Here is an 18798-nt window from a genome sequence, read left to right on the forward strand (position 1 = left end):
TGATGATGACATGTCCGCTGGGAGGAGCCTCTGCGTCCCATTGGTTGGTCGTTTATGATGTCATCAAAGTCAGGATGATCCAGCAGGACTGGTAGTGTGTGTGAACACACACACACACACACACACACATGACTAATTCAGGTGCAGCAGAAACACCTGAGGAGGAGTGTGAGTCTCCGCAGAGACGAAGGTGACGCTTCAGAGATGGACAGCCAGCAAGCGGTGAGTACTCCTCTGGTTCCACAGGTTCCACTGGTTCCACTGGTTCCACAGGTTCCACAGGTTCCACTGGTTCCACAGGTTCCTCTGGTTCCACTGGTTCCTCTGGTTCCACTGGTTCCTCTGGTTCCACAGGTTCCTCTGGTTCCACTGGTTCCCAGCGTGATGATGAACAGTCCTGCTATTGGAGGAAACGTTCTGATGACATCATAGCTCTGTTTACTTCTAAATGTAAAGTCCTCTTTAAACTGTGCTGCTGCTAGCGATGCTAATCTGGAAGCTAACGGACGTACACTTCCTGTTCAGGGAGGAGCAAGAGGACCTCCAACCTCATCAGCCGCCGTTCACCTTTATCCAATCAGATTCTAGATCTCCACGTTCAATCAGCTCTCTCCTGCGCTCTGATTGGTCCGCTCATATTTACATATATTTGAGACCCCGAACAGGAAACTGTTAATTAGTCACACAACTAAAGCAGAAAGAGATCAACCGATCAAGATGATTGATTCGATATTGATGCTCGCCAGAGGACGAACCCGCTCTCTAGCTCCACCTGCAGGACAGACGCTGCATCAATACACACTCTTGATCTCTGGGATAAACTTTATTTAAACCAGGTATAATGTTTCAAAGCTAATACAACTAAATCATCGCTTGTTAGCCGTGTGTGTGTGTGTGTGTGTGTGTGTGCGCGTGTGTGTGTGCGCGTGTGTGCGTGCGTGTGTGCCCGTCATCCAGGTGTCTTCTGTCACCACGACAACAATCTCGCCTCTCAGAACATGTAATTAAGCGACACCCTATCCTCCGTGCGCTGCAGGGCATGCTGGGAACTCGTCACCTGTCTCAGATTCAGGAGGACAGCAGAGAGCACAGGTGAGGCCGCGTGTGATTGGTCGAGAGGCGGCGAGTGTAATCTGGAGCAGGTACATCCTGCCAGGAGACAAAATAAACAACAACGAATAATGCTAAAAGCGTTTATAATAAACACCCAGTTCATTGTTTACAAACGGCCGAGTAAAGTACTGATGATGAGGATGATGAGGATGAGGATAAGGATGAAGATGAAGATGAGGATGATGAGGATGAACTGGGCCGGAGGACGGATTGGTTACTGGAAAGTGATCGGACTGGAAACAAACCTGAAAGGAAACTGGTTTGTGTGAAACATGAACTCTCTCTCTCTGTCAGCACGTGTTTCCTGCCACCAGGTGAGCCAGGTGAGCCAGGTGTGGACAAGGCAGAGACACAGGAAGTGATGCAATTATCTGCTGCATCATCTCTGGAGGACAATTGGACAAGGGAAGAGGTAACCCATGAGTTGTGTTACTATTCAGGGGGTGCATGGAGGACTGCACCTGATTGGTTCCTGCTGTCTGTCACCTGATTGGTTCCTGCTGTCTGCCACCTGATTGGTTCCTGCTGTCTGTCACCTGATTGGTTCCTGCTGTCTGTCACCTGATTGGTTCCTGCTGTAAACTCATTGAGTTTCATCTGTAGGACCTTTTGGGGTCTAGATTTAGTGTTGGTTGTGTGTGTGTGTGCGTGTGTGTGTGTGTGCGTGTGTCACCTGTCTCTGTACCTGGAGGCTGGGCGCCAGCAGGAGAACAAAGTGACGGGAGCTCACCTGTGTTACCTGAGGCTCAGTCAACGCGTGTCCAAGTATGACATCATCATGTAATACCACCTTCCCACCTTACCTGGCTCATCAGGTGTCTGAAAAGAATCCTGCCGACCATGGTGACGTCATAGACACCTGACCTTCGCCTCTCCGTCATCCACAGACCCTGGGTCAGCAGCTACTTCAGGAAGTTCCCCATGCACATCTACTGTCTTCCTGTCCAGTCTGCCAATCACAGAGGCAGGAGGCGTGGCCAGGCCAAGAGGAAATGACACACCTGCCCCCTTCACCCCCCTTCTCCTGACGGATATGACGTCATCTGGTGTCTGCTGGGGCACCGGACCCTCGTGGGGACCTGGTGATGGGCTCAGCAGGGTTCATCCTAACGTGACGTCACAAACGTTCCTATTGGCTACCCGAACGTCCCTCAGTCAAGCTTCTCCTGTGACACCAATCAATGAATGACCGGTTATTGATACATCTGTTGACCAATATAAAGCTTCTGATCCTTCACTGTATTTCCTTGTTTTACGTTTTCCTTTTGAGACATTTTTTACTTTGATGAGTTTTAATTGTCAAATGTTACATTTAGTTTTGACGTGTGACGAGTTTAACTCATTATATTCATTTGTACGGGGAGGGTTGGGGCGTGGCTCGGCGTACCGGGCCGGTCCGTGAACGCAGCATTGCGTTCTTTACGTCATTACGTCGCCGACGGGACCAGCCCTTCTTCTGTGCGTGTCTGTCTTCATCCAGAAGCGTCGACATCATGGTGAGTTTTGATTTTAGTTTTTATCATCGATAGAACGAGTCAGAAGATCAAACTTCATCCCGCTCCGAAGACAAGTCCACACGGCCGCCGTTCGGCGCACCGCCGACCGGGCCTTGTCGTGTCCAGCGTCCGCTTAGCGCTCTCCAAGCTAACTGTGCTAACCGGCGAGCAGCACATGGAGCCATTGAATGACTAGCGGCTAAGCTAAAGCTAACCCCGTGAAAGTGGACGTAATGAAACAGCCGGTTGCTGCTAGCATGCTAAGTTAGCGCGTGGTTTTGTGACCGTCATGATGAGTCGGGCCTTAAAGCGGCTCCGAACAAAGCAAAATAAATGTTTATCAGTGGCGCGGCGCAGACGGCTAACAACTAACCTGCTAACTGCTAGCCTTAGCTAGCCTTGGCTAACCTCGCGATGCTTTGTGCTTTAATATTTTCCAGAGGCGTCGGTTAGAGCTCAGTGATGCTGCGTTCAAGACGCTCGGGATTAATCAACATTCCTGCTGCATCAGAAGCCCTTTATTTTAAATAAATTAAATTATATTAGTGACTACATTACGGTTGATGTTAAATACATTAAATTATATTAGTGACTACATTACGGTTGACGTTAAATACGCTAAATTATATTGGTGACTATTTTACGGTTCACGTTAGATACATTAAATTTTATTAGTGACTATATTACGGTTCACGTTAAATAAATTAAATTATATTTGTGACTATATTACGGCTCACGTTAAATAAATAAAATTATATTAGTGATTATATTACGGTTCCATGTTCCCGTGACGATAAACGCATCGTGACGTATCCAGAAGAGGCGTTCAAAGACCTCCTGGTTGGCATGTCCATTTAAACTGCTGCAGTGTTACTGACACAGACGATCAGCGTCTGGATCATTGGAGGATTATTCCCGGTGACGTGTTGATTATTGATTATTGACTGATTGCTGATTGGCTGTTCTCCCTGCAGGCGTCCTTATCAATGGCTCCGGTCAACATCTTCAAACACGGAGCTGACGAAGAGAAAGCGGAGACGGCTCGACTGGTCGGTCTGATCCCTGTTTACTGGTTTAACCTGTTTACTGGTTTAACTGGTTTAACCGGTTTAAGTGGTTTAACTGGCTGAACTGGTTGTACCGGTTTAACTGGTTTAACCGGTTTAACTGTTTTTCTTTCCCCTGCAGTCCTCGTTCATCGGCGCCATCGCCATCGGGGACCTGGTGAAGAGCACGCTGGGGCCGAAGGGGATGGTGGGTCCCTGAGAATGGACCTGGTTCTGGTTCTGGTCCTGGTTCTGGTCTCAGACGATCCGTCTCTGTCTCCAGGATAAGATCCTGATGAGTGGGGGGAAGGGCGGGACGGTGACGGTGACCAACGATGGAGCGACCATCCTGAAGGCCATCGGCGTCGACAACCCTGCCGCCAAGGTTCTGGTTGGTGAGTGAAGCGGGTCCGGTGGAAGGCCGGGGGGGGGGGGGGGGGGGGGGCGCCCGTCTGACGGCGTCTCTGTCCTTGCAGACATGTCCAAGGTCCAGGACGACGAGGTTGGAGACGGGACAACCTCCGTCACCGTCCTCGCCGCCGAGCTGCTGCGGGTAACGCTAAACGCGCTCGGCGGGCTAGCGTGCCGGTCGCTCTCTCTCTAACCGTCGCCTCGTTGCGGCCCCGACAGGAGGCGGAGCTTCTGATCTCCAAGAAGATTCACCCTCAGACCATCATCTCCGGCTGGAGGAAGGCCACGCAGGCAGCCAGGGACGCTCTGCGGGAAGCCGCCGTGGACCACAGGCGAGGAGCCGTTAGCCGCCGCCAGCCACACGGCTAATCAGGCAGCTAATCCTGCCCCTGGTCTCCGTAGCAACGACTCGGCCTGCTTCCAGGAGGACCTGCTGAACATCTCCAGGACGACGCTATCCTCCAAGCTGCTGACGCACCACAAGGACCACTTCGCCCGGCTGGCGGTGGACGCCGTCCTCCGGCTGAGGGGCTCCGGGAACCTGGAGGCCATCCACGTGATCAAGAAGCTGGGCGGCGGCCTGACCGACTCCTACCTGGACCAAGGTGAGGGCCTGGGCGCCGGCGGCCGCCGCGCCGCTCCGTGATTGGCTGCTGGACTGACGCTTCTTCTGTCCAGGCTTCCTATTGGATAAGAAGATTGGAGTGAACCAACCGAAGAGGCTGGAGAACGTCAACATCCTGATCGCCAACACCGGCATGGACACGGACAAGATCAAGGTACGCCCACTTCCTCTCCGGCTCCCGATTGGCTGCGGCAACAGGAAGCAGCAGGTCACATGAGAAATACGAGAGTAACGTCTCTCTCTCTCTCTCTCGCTCGCTCTCTCTGTGTGTCTGTCTCTCTCTCTCTGTCTCTCTCTCTGTCCCCCCCCCTCTCTCTCTCTCTCTCTCTCTCTCTCTCTCTCTCTCAGATCTTTGGCTCCCGGGTTCGAGTCGACTCCACTGCGAAGGTTGCAGAGATAGAAATGGCGGAGAAAGAGAAGATGAAGGAGAAGGTGGAGCGGATCCTGAAACACGGGATCAACTGCTTCATCAACAGGTGAGCTCGGGTGTGGGGGGGGGCGGGGTCTGCTTCTGTTTCCGTGGTGACCGGCCCTCCGTCTCCACAGACAGCTGATCTACAACTACCCGGAGCAGCTGTTCGCTCAGGCCGGCGTCATGGCCATCGAGCACGCCGACTTCGCCGGGGTGGAGCGCCTCGCCCTGGTCACGGGTACGAGGCCTGCTTAGCCCCGCCCCTCTCTGGGCTCCGGTTACTCACAGAATCTATAGGACCTGTAGCCATGGTAACGGTAGCATAGAGACCCGGCAGGCGGCGCATCGAGTGGCTGATTGATCCCTGATTGGCCTGATTGATCCCTGATTGGTCTCTGATTGGTCCCTGATTGATCTCTGATTGATCCCTGATTGGTCTCTGATTGATCCCTGATTGGTCCGACCAGGAGGCGAGATCACCTCCACCTTCGACCACCCTGAACTGGTTAAACTTGGCCACTGCAAGCTGATCGAGGAGGTGATGATCGGCGAGGACACGCTCATCCACTTCTCCGGCGTCGCCATGGGTACGCCTCGTCGTCCACCGTGATGTCATCGCCGTCGCGGCTGGTCTGATTGTAGCTGCCCCCCCCCCAGGTGAGGCGTGCACCATCGTCCTGCGAGGAGCGACGCAGCAGATCCTGGATGAGGCGGAGCGTTCGCTGCACGACGCCCTGTGTGTGTTAGCGCAGACGGTCAAGGAGCCTCGCACCGTGCACGGGGGAGGTACGCGCACGCACGCACACACACACACACACACACACACACCGTGCACGGGGGAGGTACGCGCACGCACACACGCACCTGTCATAGCGCCACTTCCTGTTACCTGTACGCTGACTCCGCCTCTGTCAGGCTGCTCTGAGATGCTGATGGCCAAGGTGGTGACTGATCTGGCCAATAGGACGCCAGGAAAGGAGGCGGTTGCCATGGAGTCCTTTGCCAAGGCTTTGCGGATGGTAGGCTCGTCGCGCTGTCGCTGTTTCCACGGCGACCATTAAGAACGTGGCGTAACAGAAACGTCTCGTCCTTCAGCTTCCCGTCATCATCGCCGACAACGCCGGCTACGACAGCGCCGACCTGGTGGCGCAGCTCAGAGCTGCACATCAGGACAACAAGAGCACCTCCGGCCTCAGTGAGTGGGGGGGTAGTTGCCCCGCCCGGTTTAGGCTGCTTTGCACCTTCTTGAGGCTGGGGAGTTATCGTTAACGCCCCTCCCCCCCCCCCCCCCCCCCAGACATGTCTGACGGGACCGTGGGCGACATGGCGGCGCTCGGCGTCACGGAGTCCTTCCAGGTGAAGCGCCAGGTGCTGCTCAGTGCCTCCGAGGCTGCCGAGATGATCCTGCGGGTCGACAACATCATCAAAGCTGCTCCCAGGTCAGTCGGCACAAATCAGACTGGGACCGGAGCCGGGGACCGACTGGGACCGGAGCCGGGGACCGACTGGGACCGGAGCCGGGGACCGACTGGGACCGGAGCCGGGGACCGGCTGGGACGTCTGATAGTAAGGGTGAACTTCATGTTTTCTAGGAAACGGGTTCCGGACCATCACCCCTGCTAGAGGAGGAAGAGGAGGGGGATGAAGACCAGGACGAGGAGGAGAGGCAGTTCTGTTATTTATCACCTCGCTAAAGAAATGCTCTGATCGCTACAGGCTAGCTGGCTAATGCTAGCGAGTGTGACGCTAAAGTTAGCTGGAAGCTGGGCATGCTAATGCTAGTCAGTTTGTACCGATGTTGTTTGTTTCCTGAATTAAAGAGCCAATCGGATGTTTGTCTCTTTAATCTCAGGTGAAGGTTGTGATGTCACGGTGATGTCACAGCCCGATGACTCTGGTCTGGTTTTGAATGCAGTAAAGTAATATTTGGTTAAAAGAGAACCACGAAGGTTACTTCAGCAAAGTGAGATGGAGACAAACTTTATTTAAAACGAAATGTCTCCGCACGTAAAGTTAGAACCGGGTTCTATTTATAGAACATCGCTTTGAACGTCTTTATTCTGTTTATTTAGGCCGAAACGGATTTTAGATATCGTTGCGCTGCACTGACGTTTCACGCCAGCCCGGTTAACCGGGGTCGTGGACTGAAGTGGACCGATGTTGGTCAGGGTGACCCGACCTCTGGGAGTCAACAGACCAGTTACCCAACAGCACCAGAGTCCGTTAACCAGGACACCGCCGCCCCCCCTGAGGCGGGACAAGGTCCTGATAGAACCGGGCTTTAGAACTGTTTAGAACCAGGAATCACCACGGAACCGTGGACGAGCTGCCTCCGTGTCTCTGGGGGGTTCTATGGGTTGTCCCGGTTCTGGACGCACCTCGGGTCTACCGGCGGTTGTGGGTGGAGTTTCTCACAATCATCCAATCAGAGCGGAGATCAATCCTGATAAATTCCCCGGCGCGTGAAGACCTGTGGTCTGACGGACGGAGCCGGGTGGACACGATGCGGCTGCTGTTGGTGCTGCTCTGGACCTGGACCTGGACCTGGACCAGCTCGGCACTGGTCAGGTGAGAGAGACGGCCTCCGAGCCGGCGGGGCGTTCGAGCGACGTCAGGAATAATGAGCTTTAAGGTGTTCCCCTCCGACTCCTGAAAGGTTGCATTTCTATACGTCTGTCCGTCCATCGTCCGTCCCTCCATCGTCTCTTGTCCCGTCGCTTGACCCTCGAGTTCCGGGTTTTGCTGTCGTTTATCCCAAATCAAATATAATTTGTTATTTTTAAAGATAACGTTTGAATAAAACAATAATACCGGTAATCAATCAATTACTTTCAATTATTAATCAATACCGGTAAACCCACAGTTCATGCTAAGCTAACCAGCGGCTATTGTAAACATTTTTAAACCTTCCAAATTATGATTAGCCAAGCTAATCGTTTCCAGGCAACATTTGTGCTAAGCTAAGCTACCTGGCTGTTAGCCCCAGCCAGGTAGCTAACTAATTAGCATATGTCCCAAAAACGTGAGCGGTTCTTTGAAGTGATGACATCACCGTGAAGCTAACCCCAAGCCCCGCCCCCACCAGGATCCCCCTGAGGCGGATGCGCTCGCTTCGTTTACAGCTGCGAGCCAACGGCCTCCTGCGGGACTTCCTGGAGGATCATCGTCCCGACGCGTTCCACCGGCGCTACGCCCAATGCTACCCGGCGGGGGCGCTGTCCCTCCAGGCGGGACGCTACAGCGAGAGGATCTACAACTTCCTGGACGTAAGGACAAACGTTAGCACATGAAGCCCCGCCCCCTGCCTGGGAATAGGACCTTTATTTATGGTGAACGGGACATTGGGGCCTCTAGGGGGCTTACTGGTCCTGTTGGGGTCTTACTGGTTCTGTTGGGCCTCTAGGGGTCTTACTGGTTCCGTTGGGGCCTTACTGGTTCTGTTGGGCCTCTAGGGGTCTTACTGGTTCTGTTGGGCTTCTAGGGGTCTTACTGGTTCCGTTGGGGCCTTACTGGTTCCGTTGGGGTCTTACTGGTTCCGTTGGGCTTCTAGGGGTCTTACTGGTTCTGTTGGGCCTCTAGGGGTCTTACTGGTTCCGTTGGGGCCTTACTGGTTCCGTTGGGGTCTTACTGGTTCCGTTGGGGCCTTACTGGTTCTGTTGGGCTTCTAGGGGTCTTACTGGTTCTGTTGGGCCTCTAGGGGTCTTACTGGTTCCGTTGGGGCCTTACTGGTTCTGTTGGGCCTCTAGGGGTCTTACTGGTTCTGTTGGGGTCTCTAGGGGTCTTACTGGTTCCCTTGTCTCTCGGTCAGGCCCAGTTCTACGGCATCATCTCTTTGGGGACTCCGGAGCAGAACTTCTCCGTGGTGTTTGATACCGGATCAACTGATCTCTGGGTTCCGTCCTACTACTGCGTCAGCCAAGCCTGCGGTACCAGAGTACTACAATACAGTACTACATCATTGTACTCGAGAGTGTTTGAGTACTACACCACATACTGCAGTACTACAATACAGTACTACACCATTGTACCAGAGTGTTTGAGTACTACACCACATACTGCAGTACTACAATACAGTACTACATCATTGTACCAGAGTGTTTGAGTACTACACCACATACTGCAGTACTACAATACAGTACTACATCATTGTACCAGAGTGTTTGAGTACTACACCACATACTGCAGTACTACAATACAGTACTACATCATTGTACCAGAGTGTTTGAGTACTACACCACATACTGCAGTACTACAATACAGTACTACATCATTGTACTCAGAGTGTTTATGGGTCAGGATGGTTTGACTGCATGTGTTCCTTTGATAAGAAGTTCAAGGTGTGTGTGTGTGTGTGTGTGTGTGTGTGTGTCTCAGCGTCCCACCAGCGTTTCAGGGCCTTTGATTCGACCTCGTTCGAACACGGTGGGAGAATCTTTGGGATCCAGTACGGATCAGGACGCCTGCTGGGGGTGACGGCCAGAGACACCCTGAAGGTCCGTCCGTGACATCACCTCTATTGATCTGTTGATCTGTCGGCTGATCCGTGGTCTTCCAGATCGGGGGCCTGACCATCCTGAACCAGGACTTCGGAGAGTCCGTCTATCAACCCGGCGCCGCCTTTGTGATGGCGAAGTTTGACGGCATTCTGGGGATGGCGTTCCCGCCCCTGGCAGAGATCCCCGGGAACTCTGCTTTTGACAACATGATGTCCCAGAAGACGGTGGACCAGCCGGTCTTCTCCTTCTACCTGCGCGGGTACGGGGGTCTGGAGACGGACCTGCAGCTTCTGGACTTGCAGGTGACCCTTGCCGTTGTGTCTCTGAAGGGGGACACGCCGCGGCGGCCCGCATGGCGAGCTGTTGCTGGGCGGGACGGACGAGGCGTTGTACACCGGACCAATCAGCTGGGTCCCCGTGACCCTGAAGGAGTACTGGCAGATAAAGATGGACAGGTGTCCCCCGCTCCTCGGCCACGTGGGTCATTCGCTCACCTTTAGGGTCCTCCTGACGGTTCTTCGCGGTTCTGCGTCTCAGGGTGGCGGTGCAGGGCGCGGGGTCGTTATGTCCTCGTGGTTGCCAGACGATCGTTGATACGGGAACCTCCCTCATCGCCGGGCCGATGGCTGACATTCTGAGCCTGCATCAGCAGATCGGAGCCACGCCCACAATCGCAGGAGAGGTCCGAAGGCTCGGAATGTCTCGTCAGGCTACCTGAGCGCCGCGTCTCGCGTCTCATTGGACGTCTCATGTGTTCCAGTTTGTCGTCGACTGCGTCCGGTTGTCCAGTCTGCCCGGCGTGACGTTCGTGCTGGGAGGAGTGGAGTACGCGCTGCGGGCCGAGCAGTACGTCAGGAAGGTGGGTCGGTCGGCGTGGCGATGAATAAAAACGCTCTTCCTTTTATCCGTGAAGGTAAAGCGTCTCTCATCCTTCTGTCTCTCTCCGTCAGGAGAGGTTTGCCGACAGGGAGCTGTGCTTCACCGGCTTCCAAACTGTGGAAATGATTTCCTCTGAGGGCCCCCTGTGGATTCTGGGAGATGTATTTCTGACCCAGTTCTACAGCGTCTTTGACAGAGGACAGGATCGGGTTGGCTTCGCCACCCTGAAGCAGCCAGTGGAAGACTAGGCTCTGGACAGCAACAGCGTGATCAATAAATAAAAGTCAAAAACAGCATTTCTGTCATTATTCTGAGCTAGCTAGCAGCCTGAAGCTACCTGGGTGTTACAGGTGAGGCCTCCTGGTCAACATTCATTTACTGACACTGACAGGAAAAACTGTTCCTGAAATGTAAAGTGGAAAAAGTGAGAGTTTTTACTACTGAACGCTGGACATGTCGATCCCACCTCCAAGCAGAGCGTGGCGGTGGTGAGCATCAAACGCTGTTTGCCAACCGCCGGAGCAATAGAATTAGAAGAGAAGGCGACGCTTTGACTTTTGCTATCAGAGCTGCTCTGCGATCAGTTTCGCCGGTCTGTCTCGGTTCCGCTCCTTGATGCCAGCTGTTCTCAGACCAGCCAGTCCGCGCCGGACGCAGCGACTGTTTGGCGGTAAACTCGAGCAGGTGCCGGCGGCGGAAACGTCCGGCGCGTCAGGTGAAGTGAGGTTCTTTATCCCGCTAGCCTGTTTAACCTCACCGCGGGGCGTGGCGCTAGTTACCTGCTACTAGAGCTAGCTGCTGCGGTAGCCTGCTAGCAGCCGGCGCTAGCTGCTGCGGTAGCCTGTTAGCAGCCGGCACTAGCTGCTGCGGTAGCCGGTTAGCAGCTAGCGCTAGCTGCTAACCGTTGTGGATGAAGCTGAAGCCGTTTATTGACTGTTCTGAGGAAAAACTTAAAAAGCAGATACTTTGCTGTCCTCTCAGACCTGCGTGTGTTTACATCCATCCTCGAGCATCTCTACAGGTGTTTCTGGGTGGGGTCTATCCACCTTAGCTAACAGCGGTAGATTAGGCTCAGTGATTGGACGCACTCAGGCATGACGTCACAGACTTCAACGTGCTTAAATGAGCTGCGTTTTCTGCACATGCTCAGAAACATGCCGTCGAACGTGGAGATCAAAGCCAAAGTGAGCGACGGCACGCGGTTGGCTGAGAAGGCTGCCCAGCTCAGCCAATCAGAGGGCACGATAATCAGACAGCACGACACGTTCTTCAACTGCAGCCGCGGACGCCTGAAGCTCAGAGACTTAATGGTAGGGTGTGTGGGGGGGCTCCACCTGGTGGCGACAGTGAAAATATCACCGAGCAGATGGACTCACTGATTATGTTTGTTAGAACGACTCTGGTCAGCTGATCTTCTATGAGCGTCCCGACACCGATGGACCCAAACTGTCCCGGTACTCCATCAGCCAGACCAGCGACCCCCCCAGTCTGAGGGTGACCAACCAGGATGAACACACGCTGCAGCCGTGCTCAGCCATTCAGGTCACTGTGCGTGTGTGTGTGTGTGTGTGTGTGTGTGTGTGTGTGTGCGTGTGTAGGCCGTCCTCTCGGACGCTCTCGGTATTAAAGGTGAGGTCAGGAAGGAGCGACGGCTGTTTCTGATTGGTCAGACCAGAGTTCACCTGGATTCTGTGGAGGGACTGGGAGACTACATGGAGCTGGAGGTCTCACGCACGCACGCACACACACACACACACACACACACACACACACACACGCGCACGCACACACAGTCAGCGTTTATTGCCTTTCTCTTCATTGATTAGTCAATATAATCAAGTCTTTGTTTACATTGTAAATTCAATCACCAAACTGGTGATTGATCAGTAATCAGCGTGAGTGTTGTTTAACCTCGATTGGTTGATTGATCAGGTGGTGATGCGTCCAGGCCAGACGGTTGAAGAGGGGCAGCAGGTGCGTCGGCGCTGACCCCGGGGTCGATCACTGATCGCTGCTGATCAGAGTGCGCGGTTGAAGCTAAGCTAACCCCGTCTCATTGTCCGTGAAGGTGGCGGAGGACCTGATGGAGCAGCTGGGCGTGTCTCAAGAGAGTCTCGTGACCGGGGCCTACATGGACCTGATTCTGCAGGGACGCAAAGAGACTTAAAACAAACACACCTCTGCAGAAGTACTTGACCAGCTACAGCGCTGTAATCAGAGTACAGTAATCAGAGTACTGACGATGTAACTGCCCTGTAGCTTCCCTTAAACCGTGTATGATTACATTATAAATAAAATAAAAGCTGAAGTTCAGACACGTCTGGTGGACGTTTGATTTGAACACCTGTTCGGTCTGTTTGATTTGTGGCTTTAACCCCGGATGAGTCCGGTTTAAACGTTCTGGCTCAGCATTGATCTGCAGAGTCGGCAGACGTGCCCCCTCCTTCCCGTGGGACGTGTAACATCCCGACATCACTTAACACCTGAACACACCTCCGATACGCACGTTAAACAAGTTGAGTAACTAGCAGGTGGGCGGTTGCTATGGGAACTGGACAGTCTGACATCAGTGGTGTGTTCAGCCTGAAATTAAAATGTAAATCCCAAAGTGCATGTTTTCATTCTGGTGGGAAACTTTAATCCACCGGAAGAATGAACATCCATCCAGTTTGTAACCATGGAAACGTTTGAAAGTTTTCATGAGCGATAAAAACAAAATTGATTGTTTAGGATTTAAAACTATTTATTTTAGCTTTCATCAGTTGGTTGTCTGTTTTACATGAAACGAGCTACCAGGGTGTGTCATTTAATATCCCAAAAACATTAGCTAATGGTAGCTAATATCACTGCTAACATCCGAGTAATATTTGATATCTTAGCTAATGTCTGATAACATAGCTAACACTAGTTGATGTCTGTTTGACATTCTAGCTATAATCGGCCCTTGTCTGCTTTCTTAGCTAACAGTTAGCCTCTGCCGTCTTGGCTAATATTAGCTTGTTCGATATTCTAGCTATAATCGGCCCTTGTCTGCTTTCTTAGCTAACAGTTAGCCTCTGCCGTCTTGGCTAAGGTGTCATGAGTAAGAAAGCGTTTTTAAACGACAGTAAGTTTTCACTGAACTCCTGTCCAGCGTCTCCGTGTTCCTGTCAGAGTAATCTCATTACCGCTGTACTCTGATTACATTTGGTTAATGTCTAGGCTGACTCGTGGTCTCATGGTCTGTCCCGGTGAGGAAGATTGCAGGTTTGCTGTCTTCATCACTCCCTCGGAGTGAGACGCTTTGTTTCACGCTCGGATCACGTGACGGCTCAGACAGACGTGGGAAGAACTGAAAAGCTGTCGTCGTCACGCCAACACAAGAAGCTGTTGCTGTATCCGGATGTCAGTCAGTTTGAGCGAACCCCCCCCCCCAGTCTGCTCTGGCTTAACTGCAGTACAAATACCCTACTCGAGTACAAGTACTCCTACTGGACTAAAACTACGATGAGGGACACTAGCTAAGGTCTGCTAATGCGTTCCTTGCATTAGTACTTCCAACTATTAGCATTAGCTCTGACGTTCAGCAATATTGCTGACTGTTAGCATTAGCGCCAGCAGCTGTTTTAGCTTGGCTAACAATTAGCATGGCCACTGCTGAAAGAATCTCCCGTCATGCACCTGGGCTTGTAAAATAGCTGATGATGATGATGAAGGATCTAAATCCCGTTTTTTCCCCCCATTGCATCGTTGCCATGGTGACAGGAGCGCTCCTCCACACCCACGCTGCTCTCTCTCTCTCTCTAAGAGTGAGGGAGAGAGGTGTGTTTTAACCCACGCATTAGAGTGGGACGCGCACGCACGCACACGCACACACACACGCACTGTGTCGTGTTAGCAGTGTGTGGGCTGAACCGACCAGCCTCTCTCTTTCCCTCTCCTCTCGTCTCCAGATACTCCTCCTCACCCTCCTCTTCCTCAATCTCCATCATCTCTCTATCTTCCTCGTCTTCAGTTCATCATCATGGAGAACGAGTGAAGGAGCCGCTGGTCTACTGGGTAAGCCTCTCTCTCTCTCTCTCTCTGCGGTGTGTTTAACTTTAAAAGTCATGTTTCTACCTTTTCTTTACCTCCTCATCTTCCCTCCAGTTCTCTCGTTCTTTGCGTCCCCTTCCTTTTCCTCTCCTCTTTTCCTTCAGTTGCTCTTCTGTCCTCCTGCATCCCTCCTTTCCTTTCCGTCCTTTCATCCTTTTATCTCGACTCTTTCTCTCCATCTTTCCTCTTCTCTTTGCATTAGCCGTCTTTGCTCTATCCTTTCTCTTCCTTCTCTTTTTTACCTCCAACATTTACCTTTCATTATTCTTTTCTTTCTTTAGCTCCTTTCCTCATATCCTTCCTTCCTCCTCTTCCCCCTTACTTCCTTTCCTTCCTTTTCCTCCTCTCTTCTCTATTTCTGTCCTGTACTCATTTCCTTTCCTCCTCCTCTTCTTTCCTTTACTTTCTCATTCATTTGTTCAAATGTGTCCTGACTTGTATCCTTCCACCTTCCCTTGTTTCCTTTGTGCTCTAAACTCTTCCCATCCTTCCCTCTTGACTCTTTTTCTTTACAGTTAATTCTTTCATTTCATTTCTCCTCCCTTCTTTTTTCTGCCTCTTCAAGAGAATGTTTGCTCCTTCTATCTTTCTTTCTCATGCCCCCCCTCTTCTGCTTTCTTTTGCTCCATCCCATTGTGTCTTTCCTTCCTCCATCTCATCCCTCGTTCCCTTTCCTCATCCTTTATTTATTTCCTGAGTGTTATGTAAGAGAGTCGGCCGTCTCCAAACAAATCAAACAGGAAGTTTCTTCTTCTGCAGTGCAGGGTTGCTATGGTAACGGGTTAAAGCCCGGCACTGTCACAGTGCCGGTCAGAGGTCAATCATCCGTCTGTCCATCTATTTTGATCCGTACTGATCGGGAACTGATCGATTTATGACGCCAACACAAAAAGTGATGTTTGTTTAGTTAAACCAGTAGGGGGCGCTGGCAACGATGTGTGTGTGCGTGCTAGATGAACCACAGCATCATTGCTACTAGTGCTGCTGATGGTTACCACGGTGATGGCCATTATCGGGACACAAACATCCTCTACGTGCCTAACAATGGAGAAACATCAGTTTGAGTCCAGTCGGTGTCGGGGGGGGGGAGAAGGCCTCAGTCGTTTTGGGTTTGTTCATCAGCAGCGTCCAGCTTCTCTTCCTGCCAAATATCTGTTTCCTTGGCAACACAGACAGGAAGGAGGAAGTTTGACTCATAGGAAGTCATCTTTGTTCAATCATTTTCCCTGCTGTCTGCGTTGCCATAGAAACATCCTGATTCCAAAGGCCCGTGGGCCCTCGCTGGTTAGCTAAACTAAGCTAATATGCTAGCAAAGATCAACGGCGGGGTTCTAGACGGCTGCTAGCCTTTAACTGCGAGCTAACGTGGCTGCTCTGTTTCCTCTGCTATGTCTCAGGAATGCTAACGGCTAACAGTAATTATTTCACTGTTACGCTATCAGCCTGATATTTTTGACAGATGTAATGCCGCTAGCTATCTTTAGCCGCTATGGTTACCATGCTAACAACGGACTGGGCCTCCTCAAACTGACACGTTGTTTTCCTCCCCTTCCTTCACATCCTGGCCCCCCTGTCCTTTACCTCCCGCCCCATCTTCCTCTCCCTCTTCCTCCTTCACTTCCTCCCTTTCTACAGGATGGGCAGGGCAGCTCCCAGAACACAATCTGAAATTCTGAGACTCGCTCCACTGCAGGACGACCCAAATACTGCCACCGCCCCAGAAACTACTACGCAAACGACTGCATCTGCTGCTCGGGACGGGATTATTGATCCTGCTGAGGCCCGACCCCGCCGAGACACCTGCCAGCTCAGGCCCGACCAGAACCGCAAACGGAACCAGTAACGGAGCCGAAGGGCCGAAGGAACCGGTATAGATCAGTGGAAACGTTTGATGGGACTGGTGATAGGTAAGTCTGGTGATCAGCTGATCCGGCTGCCGTTCGGATGTGATCGCCATCGGCTGAAGGAACATTCAGGCTCTGAATTATTCAGGACACCTTCACTCAAAATCCGACATCCAGAGACGTTCACACCTGTAAACGCAGAAACATGCGCTGATGGTAACTGACGTGTAACTTCGTCTCGCCTTTCTGTGTTTGACGTAGATCACGCCTCACTTTGAGTCTTTTATTGGACGTCGCGCTAAACCCGGCTCACGAGGTCAGCCAACGTTGGCGTTGACTTTCAGCGCCAATAATTAAGATGGATCGTTCAACCAAAAGCAAGTCTTTGTGGTGCGTTCAAGACAAACCTGAGGTTTAATACTAAAATGTTTAAGCTCTAATTCAGGAAAAACTCAAGCTTCACAAACCCAAACCAGCCGCGCTGTCTTATGAATGCTAAGCTAAATGCTAACGCTGGAAGCACGTTTTCTCTGTGCAAGCGACTTGTTTTTCAATACCCTGATCTTTTTTCCACAAGAAGCGGGGGGGTTGGGGTTCGGGACAAAGGCAGGAAATGAACGAAATCGTGACCCTGACCTGGATGCAGCCGTCCTTAAACAAGAATGTCCACGAGGGGAAACGACACGATCTAACGACAGCTGCTAATAAATGTTAAACACAGCTAACCTGACACAAGAAAGACAAGCCCCCTGTCTAACGCTAGCATGTTACATTCAATCAATAATCAATAATCGGGATAGAACATCTGATCGTCGGCCTGAGTGAGGCTGACAGGATGCAGAGCGAGAGAGTCAGCAGGTAGGATGGTAGCTTTAAAACGGGAACTGAGAAAACTGTTCAACTGGGTCGTCATGGCAACAGCAAGGGGGCTCTCTCACACACACACACACACAGTGAGAGCGTGAGGTTAGCACAGGAATCCCTGCTAATCCAGTTTCTATGACAACTCCACAACTCATCTTCTTCGCTCTGCTTCATCAGCAGCAGCGTCCTTCTTTTTGGGGATGCTAGTCAGGCGCTAATAATGATGTAGCCGTGTCAAACAGGGGACAGTATTATCGTTTGCAACGGTCGCCGTGGCGACCCGACTCAGTGTCACAAAAATCTCAGTTCTTCCTCCACCTTCATCATGTTTCCATAAGAACAGTAAAACCTGTGCTGCTGCTAGCGATGCTAATCTGGAAGCTAACAGACGTACACTTCCTGTTCAGGGAGGAGCAACAGGACCTCCAACCAATGACCCCATCAGCTCCCATTTGAGCTTGGAGCTGATGGAGGACAGACAGCAGCAGTTTCTCTCTGGCTGTAATGGTCACATGTTTAACTTCATCCAATCAGCAGCTTCTCAGGATGCTGACGGCGTGCAGCTGTACCCCGTGTGACCCTTGTGGGCTTTGTTTCCAAGGCAACACGTCCACCGGGATTGTAAAAACTACACAGGTAGCCCGGCTAGCTTCTTGCCTGTATGAAATCATGCTAAGCTAACAAGCTGTTTGCTGCCATTACAAATGACAGCGTTGGTTTTCTAAGCTAACTCCCACTGAAACCTGGAAATGTTCTCTGACTTTCACAGCAACAAACCCAAACAGGAATCCTGCATCCTGTCAGTTTCAGCTTCTCGTCTCCCTCTAACGCTAAACCTGCTGTAGCGCGGCGTCCTCCGAGCACCGAGGCGTTTCCACGTCTTCTCCGCTTCGCTCGGGGTGAAAAACAGGATGTGATGTAACATCCCAAGGCCATTATTAGCATCTGAGAAGGCGGTGGTCAGGGCTGAATAAGATGTCGTCCCTAAAACAGACGGACCCTGAATAATGGACTTCCGAAAAAAGAAAGCAGTTTATCATCTTTCTTGTCCTCATAATATTTTGTATTCAAATACATTTTTGACTTTACTTGTGGATTTTCTGTGGTAGCGGTAGGTCCCGTTAGCTGAATGCTAACGAGTCAGAATCCTTTAATAGTTCATCCGCTTTCTCAGACACTCTCTCCTCCACGATGGGGTTACATGTTGGGACCCACACAAATGCTACAAGCGGATGCTAACTAACATTTATAGCTAACGAATGTTTTGGTTTATTTTTGTATCGATTCGAGGCAGCTTTGTACATTTTCAGCTTTTTCTCTGACTTCAAATGAATATATACACGAACATCATCTGCATAACGAGGAATGTTTTTGTACGTTTTATCTCCTGCGGTTTGGTATCTTGCTCAAGGACGCTCGTAGGTGCTGGGAATGGAACCATGGACGACTGCCCTGCTGGCAGGATGGGTGGTGGCGTCACCATAGTAGGATTTCTGAGTCCACTTGCTGGACGTATGTGATGTGTGTGTTTCAGCCAC

At 51.6% G+C, this 18798-nt stretch overlaps 3 protein-coding genes across 3 annotated transcripts; all 3 read left to right on the top strand.

Moving 5' to 3' along the window:
* The first annotated feature begins 2556 nt into the window (after positions 1-2556).
* cct2 (chaperonin containing TCP1, subunit 2 (beta)) lies at positions 2557-6934 on the top strand. Its single transcript, XM_068755137.1, has 16 exons — positions 2557-2609; positions 3584-3658; positions 3798-3863; positions 3939-4050; positions 4132-4208; positions 4286-4398; positions 4469-4671; positions 4745-4845; positions 5040-5167; positions 5238-5341; positions 5571-5690; positions 5761-5889; positions 6019-6122; positions 6199-6298; positions 6401-6542; positions 6696-6934. The coding sequence occupies exons 1-16, from the start codon at positions 2607-2609 to the stop codon at positions 6724-6726; spliced, it is 1608 nt and encodes a 535-aa protein (XP_068611238.1). The 5' UTR covers positions 2557-2606; the 3' UTR covers positions 6727-6934.
* A 672-nt stretch (positions 6935-7606) lies between these two features.
* nots (nothepsin) lies at positions 7607-10742 on the top strand. Its single transcript, XM_068754987.1, has 9 exons — positions 7607-7671; positions 8189-8369; positions 8912-9029; positions 9478-9596; positions 9659-9858; positions 9929-10054; positions 10137-10281; positions 10360-10458; positions 10550-10742. Exons 1-9 carry the CDS (start codon positions 7607-7609, stop codon positions 10724-10726), a joined length of 1230 nt encoding a protein of 409 aa, XP_068611088.1. The 3' UTR covers positions 10727-10742.
* A 319-nt stretch (positions 10743-11061) lies between these two features.
* On the top strand, positions 11062-12777 carry LOC137911018 (adenylate cyclase CyaB-like). Its single transcript, XM_068755442.1, has 6 exons — positions 11062-11193; positions 11629-11788; positions 11871-11972; positions 12077-12202; positions 12411-12452; positions 12547-12777. The coding sequence occupies exons 2-6, from the start codon at positions 11633-11635 to the stop codon at positions 12643-12645; spliced, it is 525 nt and encodes a 174-aa protein (XP_068611543.1). The 5' UTR covers positions 11062-11193; positions 11629-11632; the 3' UTR covers positions 12646-12777.
* The last annotated feature ends 6021 nt before the right edge of the window (positions 12778-18798 follow it).

This window comes from Brachionichthys hirsutus, chromosome 22 (assembly GCF_040956055.1).
Source record: "Brachionichthys hirsutus isolate HB-005 chromosome 22, CSIRO-AGI_Bhir_v1, whole genome shotgun sequence".
Classification (NCBI taxonomy): domain Eukaryota; kingdom Metazoa; phylum Chordata; class Actinopteri; order Lophiiformes; family Brachionichthyidae; genus Brachionichthys; species Brachionichthys hirsutus.

Excerpts from the sequence above, each read along its gene's own strand:
- LOC137911018 (XM_068755442.1), top strand. The coding sequence starts at position 11,633 with ATGCCGTCGAACGTGGAGATCAAAGCCAAAGTGAGCGACGGCACGCGG. Across the intron at positions 11,789-11,870 it reads TGAAGCTCAGAGACTTAATG|AACGACTCTGGTCAGCTGAT; the intron begins GTAGGGTGTGTG and ends TATGTTTGTTAG. Across the intron at positions 11,973-12,076 it reads GCGACCCCCCCAGTCTGAGG|GCCGTCCTCTCGGACGCTCT; the intron begins GTGACCAACCAG and ends GTGCGTGTGTAG.
- cct2 (XM_068755137.1), top strand. Across the intron at positions 5,342-5,570 it reads GCGCCTCGCCCTGGTCACGG|GAGGCGAGATCACCTCCACC; the intron begins GTACGAGGCCTG and ends TGGTCCGACCAG. Across the intron at positions 6,123-6,198 it reads TTGCCAAGGCTTTGCGGATG|CTTCCCGTCATCATCGCCGA; the intron begins GTAGGCTCGTCG and ends CTCGTCCTTCAG.
- nots (XM_068754987.1), top strand. The coding sequence starts at position 7,607 with ATGCGGCTGCTGTTGGTGCTGCTCTGGACCTGGACCTGGACCTGGACC. Across the intron at positions 9,597-9,658 it reads CGGCCAGAGACACCCTGAAG|ATCGGGGGCCTGACCATCCT; the intron begins GTCCGTCCGTGA and ends GTGGTCTTCCAG. Across the intron at positions 10,459-10,549 it reads CCGAGCAGTACGTCAGGAAG|GAGAGGTTTGCCGACAGGGA; the intron begins GTGGGTCGGTCG and ends TCTCTCCGTCAG.